The following is a 26,206-nucleotide window of genomic DNA, read 5'->3' on the forward strand; positions in this document are numbered from 1 at the left end:
AAGAACAGAAAGTGGTTGTTTCTGGGTATCAGGATTTGGGGTGAGGTAAGGGTGGGACAGTCCACTGTTCTCTGTGTGTGATAAGACTCCCATATATTGATGGTGGGAGTGGTAAACGAGCCAACCACTTTGAACTGTTTGGTAATATTGACTATTAAGCAGATGCCTACTCTGTCAGCCAACAATTCCCCTCCCAGAAATACATCAAAAAGAAACGAGGCATACAGCCACTAACATACAAGAATGCTCCTAGCAACTTCATCCAAATAATCAAATAAAGGAACTCAAATGTCCGTTAACATGAGCAGCAACACTAAAATTCCTAATTCCAAGCTAAAAAGGATATATAATGTTACCAATTGCTATTATAAAAAAGCAAAAAATATAAAAAGATTACACATTTTTCTTAACTCTAAATTCTTTAGAAATAGCATACTTGGACAACTTTTAAATCAGAGAAATTCTAGAAACAATCCCAGAAGGTAACACCTATGATAATCCATGAAGATTCTAAATTCTATTTCTTCAGTAATTACTTCTGAATCATATCTTCTGGGAACTACAGCTCAAATATTTTGTAAAAACTAGTTTTGAGAAACAGAATATATTTCATTTACATATAATTAAAACTAAGGCCAGGAGTCTAAAGAAATAAGAACAATCTGTTACCAATCAATTTGACCCTTACAAATACTTTAAATCCTATATTCTAAAGTTATTTTAGATAACAGTGCCACTCCTTTTATTAGATCATAAAACTAGCATCTTAAATGTTGGGGGAAAACCTAACACATGTTGCAGATAAAGGAATGTCTTGTGATTGCTGGGGTCAGGTGGGGTGGGGGTGGCCTCAGTGGGAGGGATGAATGAACTGGGAGTGTGGGGTTAGCAGAAACAAACTACTATATACAGGATGGATAAACAACAAGGTCCTACTGTAGAGCACAGGGAACTACATTCGGTATCCTGTGATAGACCAGAATGGGAAAGAATATGAGAAATAATGTATATATATGTATAACTGAATCACTTTCCTGTACAGTAGAAATTAACACAACATTGTCAATCAACTAAACATCAATAAAATAAATTTTTAAAAAAAGAATGTCAGAAATATAGACAGGGATCCTGTAACAGCAATCCTTCAGTAACACGGTGGCAAGGCTTCTGATTCCTCTTTCTTCTAATTTCAGAACCCTCTGTCTTCTAAAACTAACTTTTACTGCTGTAATTCCCAGTTATGTGCCTGGTACATAACAGATAATAATTATCAGCTCAATGAATAAATGAACAAACACACAAAAATCTGAACAATACATAAACCACAAAATAAACAAAGAGTAGAGAATCCAAAACTCAGTACACCTAGTTCTAGTCATACATGAACGTTTCTAAATGAAACAACAGAAACTTCTGATAATAAAAACACAGGGGGAAAAAAAAGGCTGCTTTTGTCAAAATTCAAAACAAAATTTATACTCAACCACTGGTCGGGGTATAAATCAATGTAATCTTTTTAAAGGGTACTTTGGTAACATCTACCAAAATTCTAAATATACATAGCCTTTGACCCAGTAATTGTATTGCTAGAAATATATCATATGGGCATATTTACATAAGATTATATAAGATATATATAAGGATATTCACACCTAAGCCCTATTTATAGTAGCAAAGTAATAATTATAACAATAGCCTAATATCCATCAATAAGAGACTGGTTCAATAAACTGTGGTGAATCTGTTAATGGAATATTTGTAGCCTTCAAAAAAGAACGGGGTTGCCCCTCAACTGAACTTCTCACACTAAACTCCAAAGACATTTCTCATCTGGGCTACTGAATGACATAAGACAGTATACACCAAATGCAGAATTCCTTTTTGTATTATTTTTCTTCTAAAGGCCTGGAGCAAATCACTTAAACCATAGCTTAATAAGGCCTGCAAAAAGCTAATTTATTTGGTCCATTGCATAGCTTCCTGTGAACTAACTTGGTAGGAGGATATAATTTTGAATATCTAGAAGAATGAACGGAAAGCAATTATTCACTCATTCACTCACTCACTCAATATTATTGAGCACGTGCTATATATCAGAAACTGTTCTTGACACTGGGAATAGAGTGGTCCCAGACCTCATGGAGTTTACATTCTAATGGAGACAGATGATAAGCAAATAAACAAGAATAGATCCACTGTGATTCCTGCTACTTAGAAATACAAAGCAGTGTGAGGGTACTGCCACTATATGTAGGATGGTCAGATAAGGGTTCACCGGTAACATAACATTTGAGCATAAACCTGAAGAAAGTTAGGGAGCAAGCCATGTAGGTTTCTAGGAGAAAAGCAGTCCAAGTTCAAAGCAGTTCTGTGCTTCAACTGGAGTGTTTGAGGAACAGCAACAAGACCTGTGTGACAATGCAGACTAAGGAAGTGAGTGGTAAGAGACGAGCTCAGAGAGACAACCAGGAGATCATGTAGGACATATAGATAATTGCAAGGATTGTGGCTTTTAATCTGAGTGAGACGAACAATCATTACAGGGGCTTGAGCTGAGGATTGCTGGAATCTGACTGACATTTTAAAGGATTACAAACCACTATACAGAGATTAGATTGTAAAGAGTAGAAGGGTGGAAACACAAGAACTAGTTAAGAAAATTTTGCACTAATCCAGGCAAGAAATGATGGCAGCCCAGGCCAGGACAGGAGAGCTGGAGGTGGTAAGAAGTCAGATTCTGGCTATGTTTTCAAGGTAGGGCCAAAAAGATTTGCTGGTAACTGGATGTGGACATAGCAAAAAAAGAGAGGACTCCAAAGATGACTCAAAGTTTCTCACATAAACAATAAGAAAGACGGAATTGCCATTTACCAAAATAGGAAAAACTGTGGGATGAGCAGGTTTTGGTGGGAGGAGGAGGATTCAGGGGTCTTTAGATGGTCTTCTCTAATTACCGCTTCTCCGTTAGACTTCTGACAGGCAATGAATAGCAGAAAACTCTGCTCTCTTTTCAAAGGCCTGGAGTTGCAAATGGCACAGTTATGTGCTTTGAAACCAGATAAACAGATTCTAATGAAACGTCAAGAAGCCCAATCTCAAAGGCCACCCCATCTCTTTTATGAGCAAAGGTGACAGAAATACCTACAAATCAGTATCATCTTTGTCAACACTTTCCTGCAAGTATGGTAATATCAAGGTGTGAAGAAATGGGTAGAGCTACAGATATTATGCAGAATAAAAACACAATCAAGGACAGTTTTAATCTTTGATCTTTTCTGCATCTATAGCCCACCACACTTAAAAACTGAAAAGTCAATTTAACACCTGGTTAAACAAGAAGCTTTAAGAAGCTAAGAAACCACCTGATAAGAACAGTATTATCTTCTGAAAATTTACTGAGAAGTAACACATGAAGGAGCCACTGTCAGCCAGAGTCCTTTAAAATCTCAGCAACTATGTCCCAGTTGTCAGAAAATTTAAAATAAGCATGCAAGTCTCACAATTAATATAAGCAGGTAAGCAGAATAACATTAATGAGCAAATCAAACAAAACAAAACATCTCAAATAGTGTTCCAGAAATAATCTAGAGGGAAATCAGTGGAATTAAATTTAAGCCAAAAAGTCATCAATTTCTTTTACAGAAAACAATAATTATGATGGTCCCTGACAGAAGGAAATAGAATCTACAACCTTAAAAACCTTAAAATATCAAATATCCTTTGTTTTAATTGCATTATGTTAACAACAACCAAAAAGGTAATTAAAAATATTCAGTTCATGAAATGGTGTAAAGGGCTCAACCCTGGTTGAATGGAAACACAGCCAGCCAACAACAGGCCCACCCTGGTCACTGCATTTGCACATGGAGGATGCTGCCTCATTGAGATGCTGTCCTTACCATCATTTAGAGTAATTGACTTTCTGTTGCTGACTCATAAGCCATACCACTCTTATGACTGGGCTACTATTAGCACACTCTCACTCCTTATTTGTCACTGGTTAAGTGCCCTAGCAGAACCTAATGGATCCTAACAGTGTAGAGATTTAAGAAGCAAACTGTTTAAGTGGGAGACTATAGTGTCTTTTGAAAAATGGGAATCCCCTGCATCAGTCTTAAAAGTCAATATAGAACAAAAAAAAGTTAATAGAGCAGTAAGACAGCTCTGGGTGGAATCTTGGTGATGACTGTGTTAAGCTGAGAAAGTTTCTTTACCTTGTAAGCTTTCCCATTTCTAAAATGAAGACACCTTATTATGCAAATTAACTGAAGTGTTGTATGTAAAACACTTTACATACTGTCTGGCACATAGTATTTCAATAAATATAAGGTATTATTATTAAAATTAGTAGTAATAATATTAGTAATAATAAATACTCATAAAGCTATCTGCAAAAGAAGAAAGACTATTTAACCTTGGTGATTTCAAAAGAAAACGTCACTTATTTTATTACCTATTAAACACCTCCTTAAGAGAACAGGGCAAATAATAATTATATACTGTAACTTAGTTATATTTATTTATAATCAAAATAGAAAAATTGTGCACTAAGACAGAAATCTCTAAGTAGATATTAAAAGAATAAATAAGGGAACATAACCAAAAGCTTATACAATATAAAATCTTCTCAACAAGGCAAAAACAACTGAAGACATTTTGATATTGACATAAACTTTTACTTTACAAATAATTTTTCAAAGTCAGACACACTGATGAAACTGATAAAAGGCCTCCCCCTCCAGAACATAAGTTCCATTAGTACGTGATGACCACGCCTATCTTGTTCACTACTTTATCCTCAGCACACCACAGGTTCTCAATAAACGATTGCTTAATGAATAAGACACAGATATTCACAATAATAAATACAAACATACCTAAGTTCATAGAAAACGAGTAAGCTACAACAAAGATTAGCATTTTGTTATTTTATGTTACCAAAGCTCACTGCATTAAAAAGATCAATGTAACTCCTGTTAAATTCAGAGGTATTTAAGTAGGTATGTTTTAGAAAAACAATAACAGGAATTCAACTTCTTAAAAAATTAGCTATGCAGAAATCATCAGAAACCACAATTCAATATGCACAAAAAGCTCTAAATAGAGCAAATTTGTTACCAAAAACATGAAATGCTATTGAGAGCACATACGAAACATCACATCAGAAAATAGGACCTTCCTAATTAACACAACTCTCACCTGAAAACCACTCTTGGAATATATGACTCAAGTTTAAATATATCAATATCTGACAGCTGTAGAAAAAAATCAAGTGCAGAAAGAAAGCAACAAAAAAGATAACCAGAATAGGAAAAGATATAAGCTTTCCCTGTTAGAATTAAATATAAATAAAAGTAAATCATAGGGTCAAAATTAAGTAAAAGAGTTATAAAATAGTCAAAGACACAGAAAGAATAATTCTTGTAACCCAAGAACCTAATACAGTACCAGTCACAGAGCTGGCACTCAATGAACAATTTGGGAGTAATGACAGGAAACTACTTTTTTTCTGAGTTCCTATAATGAATGTTGTAAAGTTTTGTGATTTACAGATTAAATATTCCCAACTGAGAAAAATAACAATAACAACAACAACAAAACCCACTAAATTTAAAATTCTTAGTATAAGTTAAATAGTAGATGGCAGCAATAAAAAATGTATTCATTTCATTTTAATAGCCTAATGGTAACTCGATACTGAATCATTTACCAATGAACAACACCAATTAACTTCTTTTCTTTATTCCAAAAATAAAATGAACATTTATCTTATAAGTTAAATACATAACAATACTCTTTAATTGCACTTAAGCAATAAAATCAACATTGCTTGCCAATAAAAATATTAAAAGAACTCAAAATTTTAAAGAATTGTCCTCAATAACCTTTTAAAAGATTGAGTGCTTTAAATTGATTAACGCTGTAGAATTTAAGGGATTATAAACATAGTTTCTAAATGTATGTAAACTTAACATTAACAAAATTATCCAAATTCTAAATAGAAAAAAATCTATTTTCAGTCCAACCATTACCAGTTATCCTTAGACAGCAGGCCTCAGGTTTTCTTCTTTAGGACAAAGCTTCTATTCATTTCATAATTAAATTTGAAATATTTTAGGTAAGAACTCACTAAGAACTATTCTAAAGCACGCAATACCATTTTCAGGGCACAAAATAAAAATGGTTCTGAATTTTAATTCATATCTTGTTCTACCCAAACACAAAGGAAAATCTGTGACAACAACTGAAGGATTATTTTCCACCTTACTGAAGAGACATGTTTTAAAATTAAAAACCATGAACAAATCTATCTACAAAATAATTCATTTTTTATATCAAACAGCTGCAGACCCTGTAATTGAAATAATGTATCTAAGGTTACAAATGAAGAGTGTTAGGTATCGTTCTTGAAGTGACAGATTAAGTTCCTAATCCAGTTAAAGTAATAGCCATATTTGTAGTTTAACATAAATTAAGAGCTTAATTATATTTGTGACTATTTTAAACAAAATAACAAATTCCTTTGTACCTGGCAATGTAATTTATATCAAAGCCAGGTTCATTTTCCAAACCAATCTATTTCACACTGCAGAAATACTCTGGTATAATGGTATAATGTAATTCTTGTTGTAGAATGTTGAAAGAGTAGATTCACTAAAAGCACAGAAGAGGTTTGAAGATAAATGAAGATGCTATTCATTCAAGGGTAATTTCATCTTAGAACTATATGAAAGATGTTTCGCTCACACAGGGTAGTGTATGGTCTCAAATTTAAGTGCATTTTCAGCTCAAATATAATGCTGCTAGATTGATTACGTTGATACTGTATATCTAATCATGAAGAATTCTAGCCTTTTTCTGTTTAAAAAATAGACTGTCATTTTTTTCATCTTACTGCTATGTCTTTATTGTTCTGTTTAACAGCAACAAATTTTAAAATCCTGCTTGCTATTTACTTTTTAAACAGAAAAGTATACGGTTGATACTCTAACTTACAATCTCTCAGAACTACAGAAATGTAAATTTCTGCTAAGTTAAATAGATATTTATATTAGCAAACCATTATCCTGTATAACCATTTTACATTATTTCACTAATTACTAAAAATGACAACTCTAATAGCCACCTAATTCTATTTTGAATATACTTCATTTTCACAAATCTGTAAGATTAATTTAAACGTTTTATATACACCATACCATTTATGTGTTGAGGGATTAATATTAATACTGAGAATTTTTTTAATCTGCTAAATTCTATTTGCACTTTAAGTTCACAATCATCCCTCCTAAAGGTCACATTTTATACATTTAAATCATTCCAGGTGTTATATGCACATATCACCAAAATGCTTTATAATACTTCTGATATAAAAAAAGGTAATGTAATGTAACACATTCAATCTGAAGAATTTAAATTCAGTGATATCAAGGAAACATCTGCAGCCTTTATTTTGCTCATTTTAGAACACTGAAAAGGATCCACTAAATTCTCTCTATCCCTTAGCTTTCCTTCTCCAAATCCTGAAAGTGAACACAGAAGCCTCATCTTGCAGAAAATGATCAAGTGGAAGGGATAAACATACTTTAAAAAAACTAAAATTTTACACTTTATAAAACTTTAAGAAAGTTATATCAATTTAAAAATGTTTTACATAAAATAGTATTCATTAATTCTCTATTAAAATAAATGTATCACTGCATTCCCACCTATTGTATTTATATCAGGTTTAAACTGACACTTAGAAACTACATACAACCATAAACAAGTTGTTTAAAGTAGAAAATGTATTAAACCAAACTGAAAATTCAAAATCATTTCCTCTAAAGTTCTATAGGTAAGTTGTCCACTGTGACCATCTGAATGACACAACAAGTTTACAACAGCTGTAATATCATAATCACAGTTCTTTCTCCAATGCAACAATTGACCTGCAGTCCTGAAGGAAAGAGAGATACTCCTCTTTCCTGTTCTTCCCCAATCACTACATTAGGATGTTATCATTTAACTTCAAATTAATATGTCCACCTAAAAAGCATCAATTGTGAAAAGGAAAAAGCAAGGGTCAGCTAACTGCTTATCAGCAGATCTGACATGTTAGTGTTCATGGCCCAGTATTAATGGGGCCTATAAAAATGCTGACATTTTTAATGATTAAACTTGGGGGAGCATACAGAGAGGCAGGCTCTCAATGGAATAGCTTAAACTATATTTCCCTACTGTTAAAATAGGACTTCGGTCTCCCAGTTTATTTCCTTTTGTACCAATAGTAAGTAATTCTTTTGGGTTATATGACTAGATATAATTTTAAAAAAGCAAAACAAATTTTTTATAACAGCCTGTGTTAATAAAAACAACAAAACCTGAAGGAAAAAAAACAACATATTCAACAGAAAGAACATAGTTTTTTTCTGTTGTGTTCCCTTTCATTTTTAGAGATTAAGTATTTATTCACAAAGGATAGGAAAAAATAAGAATATTATTTCCCTTAACCTGAGCTTAAATGTTATTCTTACTTGAAGTAACTAAAAAATGAAGAAGTAAAAAGTAAGACTACTTTTTCATTCAGCATTCTAATAATCATCAGTTTGAGACACTCTAAAAAATAAATTCAATAACTAAACTTTTACAATATTTAGATTAAGCCATACAAAAAAGGAAAACAGGTTTCTTTTTAAATTGGCTTCATATATAATAAACAAAAATCCTTTCTAAAACTTACTAGAAGTAACATTTTATTATATAAAGACATTCACAAAATATGTATATAAATCTTTGAAGCAAAAATAGGCACTAATTCAGCATTCAACATCATCTTGTAGTTCTATTGCTTTCACTTTTTTCAAAAGAATTTCCCATTTATTACCTAACTTGAACTTCCTAATAACCCATAACATAGGTAATACTACCTTTATCACATCTCAGAGATCCAAAAGCTGCAACATATCTATCTCTCACATCTTAATGTAATCCGTAAATTGTAAGATATAATTTGCTAGGAAATGTCAGAAATGATTTTTGAATTAAGTGTCTACTTATTTTTGGATAAAACTCCAAAGGTCTGTATCACTGGACTGGACTGGTATGCAGCAAAGTGTTACAAGGGTGGACTCTAGACCCAGACTCCCTGGATTTGCATTCCAACTCTGTCAAGTACTAATTATATAAGTTTGGACCAATTGCTTAACCTCTCTGCCTCAACTTCCTAATCTGCAAAATGGAAATAACAATGCTACCTACCTCATACGGTGCCTGTGTGTAAACATTATCTATGATACCTAAAGTATCACAGAACAAGACCTGGCGCATGGAGTAAGTGCTGTGTAAATTTTAGCTTCAGTTATTACTGTTGTTCTTATTAATATTATCTGCAGAATGGGGATTATAACAGCACTGACCTCATAGAGTTATTATAAGGATTAAATGAGTTCATAAGAATTAAGTGCTCAGCACAGTGATGAGTATATAGTAGACATTCCACCAATGCTGTTGGTGTCTGTTTACCTCCTCAATTTGTGGGCTCTATGACCTTGGCCAGAGCTTTCCTGAGCTTCAGTTTCCACATCTTTAAAATGAGCTTAATAATAGTGCCCTACACTAGGGTTACGGTAAGGACTGAATGAGATAACGCACATAAAAGCTCTCAATAAGGTGCCTTAGACAATAAAAGCATTCAATAAATACTCAACTTTAAAACAAACCTTATTTAGTATTATTAAAATAATGGTTTGTTTGAATCCAAGCACTCTATATTAACAACTTTTAGTTACGGAATGAAACAATGAATATAAAAATTATTAATGTTCATACAGCTTTAAATATGTCCAAAAATAATTCTTACACCTAACATTTATTTTAGTTACTTTAGGCATTACAAAGCCTGCAAGTTTCCATTCCTGATGCTGACACTGATTATGTATATTTCTGTCAAAGAATCAGGAAAGAAGGAAGTAATAACCAATATTCATTGCATGTTTACAATATGCCAGGTGCTTTTCTAAATGCTTTAATTTTTATATATTTTACATATTTTTTAACACATTCAGTCTTCATGACACCCAGTAGGATAGCTTCTATTATATCTCCATTTTACAGATGAGGAAACTTGAAACAAAGAGTAATGTTTAAGGTATTTGCAACAGAGACCAACCACCCATTTTCATTTGTGGAATCTGCTATAAAAAACAACATATACTGAATCAGTAAAGACATAAACTTCTTGAAGAAAAATCAAATGAAACATTTTCTGCAGAAAACTTTGAAGTCCATATGCATTTGCTCATACAGTATTTCTGGACATGTGCTGCCCAATACAAGAGCCACCAGCTACATACAGAGTACTTGAAATGTGGTTGGCAGAAATTGAGATGTGCTGTAAGTGTGAAATACACAACAGATTTTGAACTTAATATAAAAAAACCAAAAAAATCACGTTAATAAATTATGTACTGATTACATGTTAAAATGATAATATTAAATAAAATATATTATTAAAATTAATTTCACCTGTTTCTTTTTACTTCTTTTAGTGGGGCTACTTCAAAATTTTAAATTACATATATGGGCAACATTATATACATTATGTATTTACTGGACAGTTGATTTAGGTTTAGGGGATGGGAGGATAGCAACAGAGAATTGTTATCAAAATTCTTTTACCAACCATTACAAGCTTCAAAGTGGAAGTAATATTATGAAATAGAAGATTTCTCTCCCCCATGTTTGTGTATGTAATACTGTGTATGTGCACCTTGCCATATATATGTGTGTGTGTATATATATTTATACACACACACACTGCTCATGAGAACCAGAGGAACACGCTACTCTAATACTTCAAAATATTCAACATACAAGATTATTTTATGACTAGGCAGACACTTCAGGTAATACCAATACTTTGTGGATGAAAGAAGGAAAGCAAATCTAAGAGGAAATAACAGCCATGGGGAAAAAAAAAATTATTTTCTTTTAAACTGAAATCATAAAAGTTCCTTTAACAAACAAACAAAAAAATCTAACCACTTAGTTCCAGGAATATAATAAATGCCAATTCTATGTGGTAAGTAAAATTTAAATTTCCTGATGGCTTAACTGGCAGACTACTAAAATATCCAATGCTTGATATCTGATATCTTCTAGAAAATAACCAGTTTATGGATACCCATCACATTGTTTTGATCAATTTTATACATTTAACTGATTCTTCTAAACGGATACTGGTCCACTATATAGAAGAAAATTACTCCATAAAGTTTACATCAGATATCTGGAAAAGTCACATTTATAGTCATGGCTACTATCAGCTGTCAAGTCAAAGAATATTGAAGAAAACCAAGAATTTTTAATATATGCTGGTTAATTTATCATCTAAGTGACATATGTAGGATAACAAAAAAAATTAAAACAGTTATGCAAAATTCTGCATTTTAAAAGGTTCTTATTTTCTGGTTTTAATTGCAACTGTGATTTGAGATGCCATGGTGAGAAAGGAAATTAATAAGAACCATAAAAACAGAATTACTAGATAAGGTACACACTAAGATTTCTTTTTTCTTTCCTTCCCCAGATTATTTAAAATGTTAATTTTTTTTAACAGTAATATAATGATATCTTGGTTTGGCCTGAAAACTAGTTAAACCATCTATTCTAGGGTTTCTCAACATTGACACCATTTACATTTGGGGCTGGATAATTCTTTCTGTGGAGGGACTATCTCACGCACTGTTTCACAGCATCCCTGGTGTCTACCCAACAGATGCCAAAAGCAGCCTCCCTAACAGTTGTGACAATCAAAAATGTCTAAACACTGTCAAGTGTCCTCTTTGGGGTAGTAATCCTCCCTCAGTTAAGAACTACTGGTCTATTCCTACCCAAAATACAAATGGGACCTAATGAAACTTAAAAGCTTTTGCACAGCAAAGGAAACCATAAACAAGACGGAAAGACAACCCTCAGAATGGGAGAAAATATATGCAAATGAAGCAACAGACAAAGGATTAATCTCCAAAATACGCAAGCAGCTCATGCAGCTCCAGATCAAAAAAACAAACCCAAACCAATAATGGACGGAAGACCTAAATAGACATTTCTCCAGAGAAGGCATACAGATTGCCAACAAATACATGAAAAGATGCTCAGCATCGCTAATCATTAGAGAAATGCAAATCAAAACTACAATGAGAAAAAAAAAAAAAAAAAACTACAATGAGGTATCACCTCACACCCGTCAGAATGGCCATCATCAAAAAATCTACAAACCATAAATGCTGGAGAGGGTGTGGAGAAAAGGGAACCCTCTTGCACTGTTGGTGGGAATGTAAATTGATACAGAACTACCATATGACCCAGCGATCCCACTACTGGGCATATATCCTGAGAAAATCATAATCAAAAAAGAGTCATGTACCACAATGTTCATTGCAGCTCTATTTACAATAGCCAGGACACGGAAGTAACCTAAGTGTCCACTGACAGATGAATGGATAAAGAAGATGTGGCACGTATATACAATGGAATATTACTTGGCCATAAAAAGAAACGAAATTGAGTTATTTGTAGTGAGGTGGATGGACCTAGAATCTGTCATACAGGGTGAAGTAAGTCAGAAAGAGAAAAACAAATACTGTATGCTAACACATATATATGGAATCTAAAAAAAGAAAAGAAAAAGCATGGTTCTCATGAAACTAGGGGCAGGACAGGAATAAAGATGCAGATGTAGAGAATGGACTTGAGGACACGGGGACGGGGAAGGGTAAACTGGGATGAAGTGAGAGAGTAACACTGACATATACAGTACCAAATGTAAAATGGATGGCTAGTGGGAAGCAGCTGCATAGCACAGGGAGATCAGCTCGGTGCTTTGTAACCACCTAGAGGGCTGGGATAGGGAGGGTGGGAGGGAGATGCAAGAGGGGGGGGATATGGGGATATATGTATGCATATAGCTGATTCACTTTGTTATACAGCAGAAACTAACACAAGTTTGTAAAGCAATTATACTCCAATAAAGATGTTAAAAAAAAAAATAAATGTCTAAACACTGTCAAATGTCCTCTGTGGGGTAGTAATCCTCCCTCAGTTAAGAACTACTGGTCTATTCCTACCCAAAATAACCTTCCTATTGGTGAAAATTACTTCAGTACTTCCTAAACTACTATTCTTTAGTTTTAGAGGCTCTTAACAAGGGACTCCCAGATACCTTCAGTAGGGATATCAGTAAGCCTCCTGAAACCACATGCAGAATTGCCTGGGTATGTTTATACTTCTATACGCACTGGAATGTTTCCTAGAGAAACATTCCATAGTAGCTCTCATGAGATCCTGAAAGAGTTATCCCAAAAATGGCAACTAAAAAAGGGTTAAGAGGGGGCTTCCCTGGTGGCGCAGTGGTTGAGAATCTGCCTGCTAATGCAGGGGACACGGGTTCGAGCCCTGGTCTGGGAAGATCCCACATGCCGCGGAGCAACTTGGCCCGTGAGCCACAACTACTGAGCCCGCACGTCTGGAGCCTGTGCTCCGCAACAAGAGAGGCCGCAACAGTGAGAGGCCTACGCACCGTGATGAAGAGTGGCCCCCACTTGCCACAACTAGAGAAAGCCCTCGCACAGAAACGAAGACTCAACACAGCCAAAAATAAATAAATAAATATATTTTTTTAAAAAGGGTTAAGAATTAGTGCTTGAGCTAAAATATTCACTGTGCCCTCATATGGTCACCTGAGTTTTGATAAAGGAGGCAAGAATATAAAATGGAGAAAAGACAGCCCCTTCAATAAGTGGTGCTGAGAAAACTGGACAGCTATATGTAAAAGAATGAAATTAGAACACTCCCTAACGCCATACACAAAAATAAACTCAAAATGGATTAAAGACCTAAATGTAAGGCCAGACACTATAAAACTTAGAGGAAAACATAGGCAGAACACTCTATGACATAAATCACAGCAAGATCCTTTTTGACCCACTTCCTAAAGAAATGGAAATAAAAACAAAAATAAACAAATGGGACCTAATGAAACTCAAAAGCTTTTGTGCAGCAAAGGAAACCACAAACAAGACGAAAAGACAACCCTCAGAACGGGAGAAAATATTTGCAAATGAAGCAACTGACAAAGGATTCATCTCCAAAATTTACAAGCAGCTCATGCAGCTCAATATCAAAAAAACAAACAACCCAATCCAAAAATGGGCAGAAGACCTAAACAGACATTTCTCCAAAGAAGATATACAGATTGCCAACAAACACATGAAAGGATGCTCAACATCACTAATCATTAGAAAAATGCAAATCAATACTACAATGAGGTATCACCTCACACCAGTCAGAATGGCCATCATCAAAAAATCCACAAACCATAAATGCTGGAGAGGGTGTGGAGAAAAGGGAACCCTCCTGCACTGTTGGTGGGAATGTAAATTGATACAGCCACTATGGAGAACAGGATGGAGGTTCCTTAAAAAACTAAAAATGGAATTACCATATGACCCAGCAATCCCACTACTGGGCATATACTCTGAGAAAACCATAATTCAAAAAGAGTCATGTACCACAATGTTCATTGCAGCTCTATTTACAATAGCCAGGACATGGAAGCAACCTAAGTGTCCATCGACAGATGAATGGATAAAGAAGATGTGGCACATATATACAATGGAATATTACTCAGCCATAAAAAGAAACGAAATTGAGTTATTTGTAATGAGGTGGATGAACCTAGAGTCTGTCATACAGAGTGAAGTAAGTCAGAAAGAGAAAAACAAATACAGTATGCTAACACATATATATGGAATCTAAAAAAAAAAAAAAAATGGTCATGAAGAACCTAGAAGCAGGACGGGAATAAAGATGCAGACGTACTAGAGAATGGACTTGAGGACACAGGGAGGGGGAAAGGTAAGCTGGGACAAAGTGAGAGAGTGGCATGGACATATATACACTACCAAATGTAAAATCGATAGCTGGTGGGAAACAGCCGCATAGCACAGGGAGATCAGCTCGGTGCTTTGTGACCACCTAGAGGGGTGAGATAGGGAGGGTGGGAGAGAGGGAGACACAAGAGGGAAGAGATATGGGGATATATGTATATGTATAGCTGATTCACTTTGTTATAAAGCAGAAACTAACACACCACTGTAAAGCAATTATACTCCAATAAAGATGTTAAAAAAATATATATTCACTGTGCCCTGAAGCTATATTTTCAAAAGTATAAAGATTGAAGACACTATTTCACACACAGCAAATAATTTACTTGTGCTATCAGTTATCAAGCAAGATTGCTTCTACCACACTTATATAAACCCTTCATTCAACAAATATTTATTGAGTACATTTTATAAGCTAGGCACTGTGTCATTAGTATTTGAAAACTAAACTTAAATTTCAACTTCCTTATCCCCCCTGCCAAAAAGGCAGTATAAAGTCCATATTTATTCAATATAACCAACTAAGAAGTTCTGCCTCTCAAAGATTACCGTAAGAAAGAAAATACACTAGTTATAGTACTAGTGCCTAAAGATAAAATAAAGGTAAGTAAATAAAATAAACAAAATTTATATTCTTGGTAAAAATATATAAATCTTCTAAAAGAAAGAAACTTAAAAAAGCTCATACTCATACAAATAAATTATTGTCCAAACACATTTCTTTCTGTCTTTTCCTTCTTTCCCTGCCTTAAACAAAATTAAAATGTACTGAATGACAAACTATGTATCAGACATAGTTATTAAGCCCAGATGATTATCAAGTTGAATTTAAAAAAAACAAGATGACCAAGCGCCTAGCATCATGCCTAGAACGCAGCAAAAGCAGTCCCTCTTCTTCCTTTTCTTTCTGTCCTCAAGAAGCTCACAGTCTCATCTCCAACAAATGTCACGTCTTAGATTTCTCTTTTAAGTGCTACACAATAAAATCCTCTTTGTGATTCAAACTATGTGGGCTAACCAAACAGCAACTAAATATGTAAAATGTTTCAATAATTATAATTCCATAATCTATATAAACACTTCTCTTTTTTTTTAAGGCAAACAATTCCCAAGTATCCTATTCTTCCTATAGTGCAGTTTAAAGTTTACAGGGCCACTAATCTTTTGGATTACACAACTGTGATATACAACTTGAAGAGTTATTATATTCAGTAAGTGGTCTGGGGATAACAGACACTAATGTAATCGATAAATATATAAGGAATGGCTGGAGAAGAATATGTTTGCTTCATGATTACCAAATGGATTAAGGCTAGAATGAGAGAATGATGCTTAAAAATATGTAGTGAATAAAACTTTACAAATAAGTTAGAAAATAGTTTTGTGCCTATAAATGAACATATCACCCCAACTAATCAATACCATCATATCTAGCCAAAAGCAAAACAGCAAATAAAGAAAATGCACCCACAACATAAGTGATGTTCATAAAAAGAATGAATAATGAAGATTTTTATGTTCATTTTACATACTGGCAACAATTACCTGAATAATATTACATAATAAAATTATACTTCACAAAGAGATGTTATATTGATAATGATAAATCATAAAAAATTCTAAACATACAGTATCAGACTGGAGAGGAAAAAAATTTGCAACTCAAAATTTAAAAAATTACATTATTTACATACTTACCTGCACAGCAAGAGAAGCTGCATTGTCAGAAAGCAAAATTTGCTCCCCTGTGGAAATACAATGAAAGGTCTGAGTCAAAAGCATAACTGCTAAACAAGTAAAATACATTTATAAGTGTTTTTATTTTTAAAAACTATTCCTATTTCTAAAAGGAAAATGTAATCATGAAGTTCTATATCAATGCTGTTGTGTCTATATGTCTATATCAATGTGTGATTATAATTTTGATTATATTATCATAGTATGTAAATAACAATGAAACAAAACTATTTACTCAGAAACTATTTGATCACTTATTGTATTTTATCAACAATTTCCTCTAAAACTAATTGATCACTTACTGTATTTTATCAACAATATATAATGAAAATCGCTCACTTAAAAACAAATTCGTTTTCCAAGTTTTCAAGAAACTCCTTTTCATTAAAATTAAGTAAAATAGTATCTCTACTCAAACCTCTCTAGTTAAAAGTAAAAGCATTCAAAATCATATAAAACCAGCTTACAGTTAATATTACACAGTGTGTCTAGATGTGTCACACAAAAGAAAGATGACAAGTTCGCTGCAATAAAAATTCCATGCTTAGAAGACTAGGGCTGCTGCCTATTAGTCTTCATTACTTTGCAGTCTTCTGACAACTGTAGCAGGCTGCTGAGCCCCAAATGGGGTCCATAATGTGACCTGATGATATATGAAGAGCTGCTAAAGGGAGCCTGAACCATCCTAGCCTATACATTTTAACAGTTCCTTTTTACTGAGAGCCCACTTTACCACAGGACTTCAAAAATCTGCTGTGTCAGCTATTGGCACAGTAAATCTGCCAACTGCTCCTGCAACTACATCATTTTACACTGCCTACAGCAGCCAATATAATGAGTCAATAATAAACTAAGGACCTTATAGGCCATGAATAGTTGGTTTACACTGGCAGATATAAATTTAGGTAAAATCTCCTAGACAAATTATACAAGGGAATCCCTTCTTTATATTTTATGTTCTCTTTGCGAAGGGTTATATTATTGAAGGGTGTTTTTGGTAATAAATATATTTTGATACAAAGCCATTTTTAACTGAGAACAAGTACCTACCTTTCAGCTGCTGATATAATGTAGCATTTTCAGGCCAAGGTTCTGCAGCTGTGGAAACACAGCAGTGATAATTAGGCACATAGGGTAAAAACATATCAATAACCAACCAAATTAATAATCACATACATTTGCCTAGAGCATTTAAAGTCAATTGCCAAGGATACCTTAAATATGGCAACTAGTCACACTGCTTTAGATTCTATGGGAACCTATATAAGCAGGTTAGATAATTTCTTTTAAGTGAATGTTTGGTGGCAGTTTCATTTTTTATGGGGAGGAGGTGGAAGACATCTTGCCCAATCAAAAGGGAAAATTTAAAAAATAAAACAGCCTAAATGCTACTATTCCTTTAGCCTCCTTCAAACACAGACATATCCAAAATGTTACTCATGCATATAAAAAGATACTGAATTTCAGTTCACTATCAAAAAGAAAAGTAGTGAAGCAATATTTATAATATTTTACTGTAAACTTTTAACAAAGTAAATTTTCAAAAGACAACACTGTATGAAAGAATCAAATACATCTGTATCAGGCTGTGCATCTTTCCTCATAAGCTGGTAGTATTTAAACAGACAGAGGAATCCTGTTGTTCTCTACATTTCATTGCCTTGACCTCACCAATACCATCTCACAGAAACAAAGGGAAGTAACATGATGAAGCAGTTAAGTACCTACAATGTGAAATAGAGCTACTAAAGCTAATTTTAGGCCTGAAGCCAGGCTTGACCTTGACTCAATCTCTCATCCAGAGAAGACTCCAACTACAAAGAGAATATTAGCAACCTACCAGTGCTTGGAAAAAGCACTAGGATTGAATTTGTCTAATCAACTGCACTTAAGAAGCAATGCCTCCACTGACAGAATATACAGTATATCATTTGTTGAATTCTTCTTTACAAAAGCCATAAAACATCAGAATCACCAATTCTAACATTCTAACTATATTTGCTGTCAGCAAGAAAGTCAAATATGAAATTTGATAATAATTGGTATTTTTCTTACTGTGTTTAAATTAATACAGTCTCTGTGATACAGTAACAAATTATTTTTTAATATATACTTCCAGCTGGTTTTTTAAAAAAGAAATTTATACACATGAAGCATTTTTTTCTTAAGACTGATCATTTCAGGTGCACTAAAACAGTCTTAGGAGTGGGGGGGAGGGGTGGACACCTTAATTTCCTTTTACTTCCACTTTAGAATGAAAAGAAAAACATTGTATCATTATAAATTATAAATTTTGGTTTGGTCTGGGCTACACAAAACTAAATTCATACTTAGGGATAATACATGAAGTCACCAAGCAAATAATGGACCATACACAGTTTTGCACACTGTTATCCACAGTATTACAGACCTCCCTTGACCTACCATGGGTTTACATCCCGATAAACCCACTGTAAGTTGAAAGTGCATTTAATATACCTCACCTACCAAACATCACAGCCTAGCCTAGCCCACATTAAACGTGCTCAAAACACTTACATTAGCTTACAGTTGGGCAAAATCATCTAACACAAAGCCTGTTTTATAATAAAGTGTTGAATTACAATGAATCTCATGTAATTTATGGAATACTGTACTGAAAGTGAAAAACAGGATGGTTTTATGGGTACAGAATGGTGGTAAGCGTATCAGTTGTTCACCCTTTTGATTTTGTGATTTCGTGGCTGACTGGGAGCTGTGACTCCCTGCTGCTGCCCAGCATCAAGAGTATCTAGTTACATATCGCTAGCCCAAGCAAAGATCAAAATTCACAACTTGAAATACAGCTTCTACTGAATGCGTATTGCTTTTGCTCTATCGTAAAGTCGAAAAATCGTAAGTCAAACCGTTTTAAGTTAGGGACTGTTTAAGTTAAGGAAGACCCAACGCAGCCTAAAAAAAAAAAAAAAGAAATACTTGAGTATGCAGACCCAAATAGATTTGGAAATCATATGGCTGGTATTCCTAGGCTAATAAATCATGCACAATATAAAACATACACTAAAAAAGAAAACAGTTAAAAATAAATTGAAACCTAAGTTCCAATATTTTCTTCCTGTACTTCAAAGGATTGTCCTGCATAAAACAGGGTGTATATATACCTCACCCTACCTTGGAAAACATTGTTCTAATTAAATAACTACTTACTTGAAGTTTCAACAGGGAACCCAGCCATTCACGTACCCTTGAACAAAGAAGAGTCCTCCTCTATTCTAGTGAAATCACCTTTTTTGACCACGAAAAAAGCTTGGAAAAAACACACACAAATTAATGGGGGGGAGGGAATACCTGCCTACCCATCTACCTAATAATAGTACCCTTGTATCCTACCAGAGTACTTAAAATTTCCCCCATATACTTCATACTTCCTCACCTTAGTGACTTTGCTCAAATTGTTCCCCTCTCTCCAGAATATTCCTTCCCCAACACATACCCAAATCCTACACCTTTTTCAAGACCAAGCTTAAAATGCTACCTCTATCAAGAAGGCTTTTGTAACTAAACAAATCTAATTTCTCCTTTATCTATATTGCTCATAGCAGTTTGTACTTGTCTTATATCATATATTGCTTCCTTCTCTATTCTATTATTATGTCAATATCTTATCTCCATTTCTAGGCAGTAAGTTCCTAGAATGTGAAAATTCCTACGGTCCTGAGATTATTTATTAAAGACCAGGCTTCTCAATTGCTCCAAACTTGAATATGGCATTTATAATAATACGTACAATACATGCCAAAATATGAAATTCAAATTAAGCAATATTTAAATTTTTTGGTCTAAGTATCATTTAAAACTAATCTTTATCACAAGAGTTCCAAAGTAAAACTACCCACCTTTCAGAAATTAATTCTTTCACAATCAGAAACTACTATATCATTTTCACACCAAAGCAATAACTTACTCCAAGATACTCTTAGTGACCTACATTCATTCTTGAAAATTAGAATGACTTCTTATTCCCTAGCAAAAGGTCCATGAAAGTGTTTATCATTTTTATAAAGAAGAAATATATTCCTATTTTACAGGTATAAATAAAAAACATCTAGAAATAAAGCAAATATCAGAACACCGCATAACTTTCTATCCAAATAACATTATTAAAGGTCTTTTAACCCCTTTATCCTTTACTTTCTTTCCAATTTTGCCCAGGTAAAACTGCCCTGAGTATTTTACACTAGTGTCTCTTTTACCAGGAGCAAAGGTGATTCCTCTTAAAGTCTCAGCCTTTAGTGATAGTTTTTTTTATGCAAAGGAATGTTTTTAAATTTTTCAAAGATATTTTCTACCTCCCACAAGTATTTATATTGGAGGAGAAAAAAGCTTAGAAAGAGAACACATACTTTTGGACTTTTGAAAGCCCTAATATAAAATAAACAATACAGGGCTTCCCTGGTGGCGCAGTGGTTGAGAGTCCGCCTGCCGAAGCAGGGGACGCGGGTTCGTGCCCCGGTCCGGGAGGGTCCCACATGCCGCGGAGCAGCTGGGCCCGTGGGCCATGGCCACTGAGCCTGCGCGTCCGGAGCCTGTTGCTCCGCAGCGGGAGAGGCCACATCGGTGAGAGGCCCGTGTACCGCAAAAAAATAAATAAATAAAATAAAATAAACAATACATAAATAAATGAATTTGTGCTAGAAATACACACGTGATAAAGCAAAACCCATAGCCCCCAGAAATACATACTTGATTCTCATTTAATTATCTTTAAGGTACCTATTATTTTTTTTTATTTTTTTTTGTGTGGTACGCGGGCCTCTCACTGTTGCGGCCTCTCCTGTTGTGGAGCACAGGCTCCGGACGCACAGGCTCAGTGGCCATGGCCCACGGGCCCAGCCGCTCCGTGGCATGTGGTATCTTCCCGGACCGGGGCACAAACCCGTGTCCCCTGCATCGACAGGCGGACGGACTCTCAACCACTGCGCCACCAGGGAAGCCCCAGGTACCTATTATTTTTAAGCTTTATCAACCAATATAACAAAAACATCAATATTCTTTACTACAAATCCATTACAATTTTTAGAGAAATGACTACTGGCCAACAAATTCACATATGTATATACCTAGGTTTCTTAAAGACTCCATTTTACCTGCAGTATTCTCTATAGTATCAAGTTGGGTGATAAGTCATTCTGGTGGCAAATGATCTATCTATTCCATTCAATTCAGGGTATTTCACAGTATGAAAGTGCTATGACCTAATAAACAAGTCTAATTCTAAAGTCCATCTCTTGATGATCTAATCTAAAAGGACAAGAGAAGGGCCATAAAAAGAGATGCCCTCTGTTGTCGGGGTTTTTTTTTTAATTCTTCATTCTTAATGTACAACATGACTCCTCTGGCATATGAATGTAGGTGAAGACATAATTTGTAGGATAACAGGCACTAATATTACATGCTGCTTCAGTACTGTCATATTTCCAATCCATCAAGTAGATTAATGCTATAATAACTGTACACAAAACTATCATTTGTGCACTAATGAAGTCAAACCCAGTTTATCCTTAGGCAACTAGATTCCAAAAGCTCATAGATGTCATCTCTTCCGCTTCCAAAGACTATTTAGACAGTCTAAAGGAATAAGAAACGCATGCAACCTATCTCCAAATTTGGATGTCGTTCTGCCAAAGGTGTAAATGCAAATACGGCTAATATAACAAAATGCTCAAAGAACATTTGACAGCTCTTAAACATGGGCAAGTTACTGCAAGACACACAGAGAAAGGAAGGAAATAAATTCACTGTTTGACATAAATACTATACTGATGATCTCAGTGATATCAACATAGACACTAAGTTCAACACCTGTCAAGTTTTAGGCAGTTATGATATGAAGCCTTCATTTAAAGTAGATTTTTAAGATGTTCAGAGTTAAAATATGATGACATGTGACTTTATCAAAGCTAGAATTTTAAGAGCTATATATTAGATTCAACAATTCAGCCTGCAAACTATAGTACAATTCAAAGATGTGTAAGCAGGACATGACTCTTCACACAATAAGAATTTAAAATCATTCTCAGACTTCCCTGGTGGTGCAGTGATTAAGAATCCACCTGCCAATGCAGGGAACATGGGTTCGAGCCCTGGTCCGGGAAGATCCCACATGCCGCGGAGCAACTAAGCCCGTGCTCCACAACTACTGAGCCTGCGCTCTAGAGCCCGCGAGCCACAACTGAGCCCACATGACACAACTACTGAAGCCCACGCACCTAAAGTCCGTGCTCTGCAACAAAGAGAAGCCAACGCCGTGAGAAGCCCGAGCAACGCATCGAAGAGTAGCCCCCACTGGCTGCAACTAGAGAAAGACTGCGCACAGCAACGGACACCCAACTCAGCCAAAAATAAATAAATAAATTTATTAAAAAAAAAAAACATTCTCCCATCACCTCAACAGTTGGAGATCAATGTTCATGTCAGAAAGTGGCTCATGTATCGTACAACCCAGGGAATATACCCAATATTTCATAATAACTATAAATGGAATATAACCTTTAAAAATTGTGAATCACTATATTGTACACTCATAACTTATACAATATTGTACATCAACTATACTTCAATTTTTAAAAATTTTAAAGAAAGTGGCTCATGTTAGAGAATGGAGAGGTGTAGTGCCATGCTGTCATTTCCATAAACTTAAAATAGTTCCAATATTTAAAATACTGACAGGTAGTATTTTGTAACACAGTGGTAAGGCTACTCTCTGTCTTAGTCCACTTGGGCTACTATAACAAAATACCACAGATTGGGTGGCTTATAAACAACAGAAATTTGTTTCTCACAGTTCTGGAAGCTCAAAGTCCAACATCAGGGTGCCAGCATGGTTGGGTTCTGGTAGGAGACCTCTTCCAGGTCACTGACTGCGACTTCTTGCTGGGTTCTCACATGGTGGAAGGGGCTAGGGAGCTCTCTGGGATCTCTTGGCACTAAGTCCAATCATGAGGGTTCTGCCCTCATTACCCAATCACCTCCCAACGGTCCCCACCTTCTAATACCATCACCTTGGGATTAGGGTTTCAATGCATAAATTTGGAGGGGACACAAACATTCAGATCACAGGAGCCACTTAAAATATATACTGCAAGGAAGTGTAGATAGAAAGATTAAAGTATACCTTAGGGCTTCCCTGGTGGTGCAGTGGTTAGGAATCTGCCTGCCAATGCAGGGGACATGGGTTCGTGCCCTGGTCCAGAAAGATCCCACATGCCGCGGAGCAGCTGGGCCCGTGAGCCATGGCCGCTGAGCCTGCGCGTCTGGAGCCTGTGCTCCGCAATGGGAGAGGCCGCAACAGTGAGAGGCCCGCGTACCGCAAAAAAAAAAAAAAAAAAAAAGAACACCTCAGATTGAAATAAGGGTCCTGAAGCAAGGAGCAGACATTCTAAGACAGACTAGAGAAGTGTAAGACAAAAATACAAAGGGATTGCCAAACTTTGGAAGAAGATTCACACTAGAACCATTCCCTTGGCTACAAGTTATCACCAGTCCTTAAAAACTTGTTGATTGACATCAGAATCCACTGCATATTCTTTATTGCTTGTTGCATATAAGTACGTGTAGTAAACTGTACATAGCTCTCATTTTAGAAAGTAAATTAAGCCACATTCTACAAATCCGTTTTATCAGTCATTCAATAAATATTCACAGAACACACACACACACACACACACACACCCTGAATATAATGTGCCAGGTACCATTCTAAGCACTAGGGATAAAATTATAAAGAAAATCAAGTAACTGCCTTTAAGGCACTTAGACTTTAGTGGTACCATATGGCCCATCTCCCTATCTGTTATCTTTATAATGTTTCAAGTTTAAAACTCTGACGAATACTGGAGCCTATCTGAAAATAACAATAAAGATCATCTGATACACCCATAACAAGGCTTAATTCTGTCTACATGTTACACAGAGCTAAGAAAAAAAATTACATAAAACAGTGCACAATCTCCAGAATGCCAAATGAGTGCCAATTTACTGAGCCCATGGCAGACAAATCATCAACCCCACAAATCCCTCATCAATATCTTCAACCACCTATTCATTTGTAACAACGTGGTAAACAAAGGACTAAAATGATTCAAAGTGAGGGCACATGAATGAATGATACATCAGAATTAATATCCAAGGCAAATTCAGGAGGCAGAAGAAGGAAAGCAAAACAGATTGAAAATTCAGGAAAACTTGTAAAGGGCAGAACTTCTCTCTTACAACCAAAGCTGGTGCCCAAATGAAACTAGAGAATAATGAGAATCTACCTCTTTCTGGTCAAAAACTACCTAGACTGCTACTGAGGCAGATGATAATGGTGGGGGGCGGAGGGCATGGTGACAGCAGTTAAGAGTCCCTTAAGACCCTTATAGCTAGTATCTAGAATATATAAAAAACTTACAACTCAATAACAAAGATGACAAATAACTCAGTCCTTTCAATGGGCATAGGATATGAATAGATACTTCTCCAAAGGAGATACATGAATGGCCAAACAAGCACATGAAAAGATACTCAGTATCATGAGTCGTTAGAGAAATGCAAATCAAAACCACAATGAGATGCCACCACCTCACACCCACTAGAATGGCTTTAATCAACAAGACAGACAATAACAAATGTTCAGAGGATGTACAGCATTTGGAACTCTCACACATTGCTGGTGGGAATATAAAATGTTTGGAGGTTTCTCAAAATGTTAAACACAGAATTGCCATCATGACTCAGCAATTCCACTCCTAGGTATTCACCCAGGAGAAGTGGAAAAACATATCCACACAAAGATTTGTACAAGAATGTTCACAGCAGTGTTATTCACAGTAAACAAAAGGTGGAAACAACCTAAATGACCATCAACTGATGAGTCGATAAACTAAACGTGGTATATCCATACCATAGAATACTATTTGGCAATAAAAAAAGAGCCAAGCATTAATACCTGTTACAACATAGATGAACTTCAAAAGCATTATTCCCAGTGAAAAAAGCCAGTCACTAAAGAAAACACATTGTATGATTCCATTTATATGAAATGTTCAGAATAGGCAAATCTACAGAAACAGAAAGTAGGTTAGTGGTTGATTCAGGCTGGGATGGGAATGGGAATGACTGTAACAGGCAAGAAATTTCTTTTGGGGGTGATGAAAATGTTTCTTCTACAACTGGATTGTGGTAATAACCACAACTCTGCAAATATATTTTAAAAATTAATTGTACACTTTAAAAGGGTATATAAATTATACCTCAGTAAAACTGAAATAGATTTTAAAAGACTTATTGCATTTATTGTGCACTTAAATGCCTGACATAGTAACTACCTCACAACAACTTTATGAGGTAGACACTACTATTATTATCCCTATTTTACAATAAGAAAATTAAGGAACAACCATAAGTAATTTGCCAAAGTCACAGTGACTAATAAGTGACAAGAGCCAGGGTTTGAACCCAGGTAGTCTGACTCCAGATTCAATGAACACTGAACTGAATTAGCTAACTTCTTACAAAGC

General features: G+C 35.1%; 1 protein-coding gene across 10 annotated transcripts in view; it reads right to left on the reverse strand.

Moving 5' to 3' along the window:
* Positions 1–26,206, reverse strand: part of MTX2 (metaxin 2) — a 60,102-nt gene that overhangs the window by 22,484 nt on the left and 11,412 nt on the right. For 3 of the 10 annotated variants that reach the window (XM_089916631.1, XM_022570093.3, XM_089916635.1), the window contains 2 exons: positions 17,718–17,765; positions 16,629–16,675 (listed from right to left, as the gene is read on the reverse strand). In XM_089916631.1, the coding sequence (XP_089772757.1) occupies positions 16,629–16,675; positions 17,718–17,765 (95 nt within the window). Of the gene's footprint in view, positions 1–2,871; positions 3,019–16,628; positions 16,676–17,717; positions 17,766–19,853; positions 19,953–26,206 lie in introns of those variants that run through there. The other 7 variants (XM_089916634.1, XM_089916633.1, XM_089916629.1 and 4 more) reach the window with 5 other exon arrangements.

The sequence above is a fragment of the Delphinapterus leucas genome, chromosome 8 (assembly GCF_059928025.1).
Source record: "Delphinapterus leucas isolate spDelLeu-1000000601 "Yukka" chromosome 8, BTC_Dleu_Yukka2, whole genome shotgun sequence".
Taxonomy (NCBI): domain Eukaryota; kingdom Metazoa; phylum Chordata; class Mammalia; order Artiodactyla; family Monodontidae; genus Delphinapterus; species Delphinapterus leucas.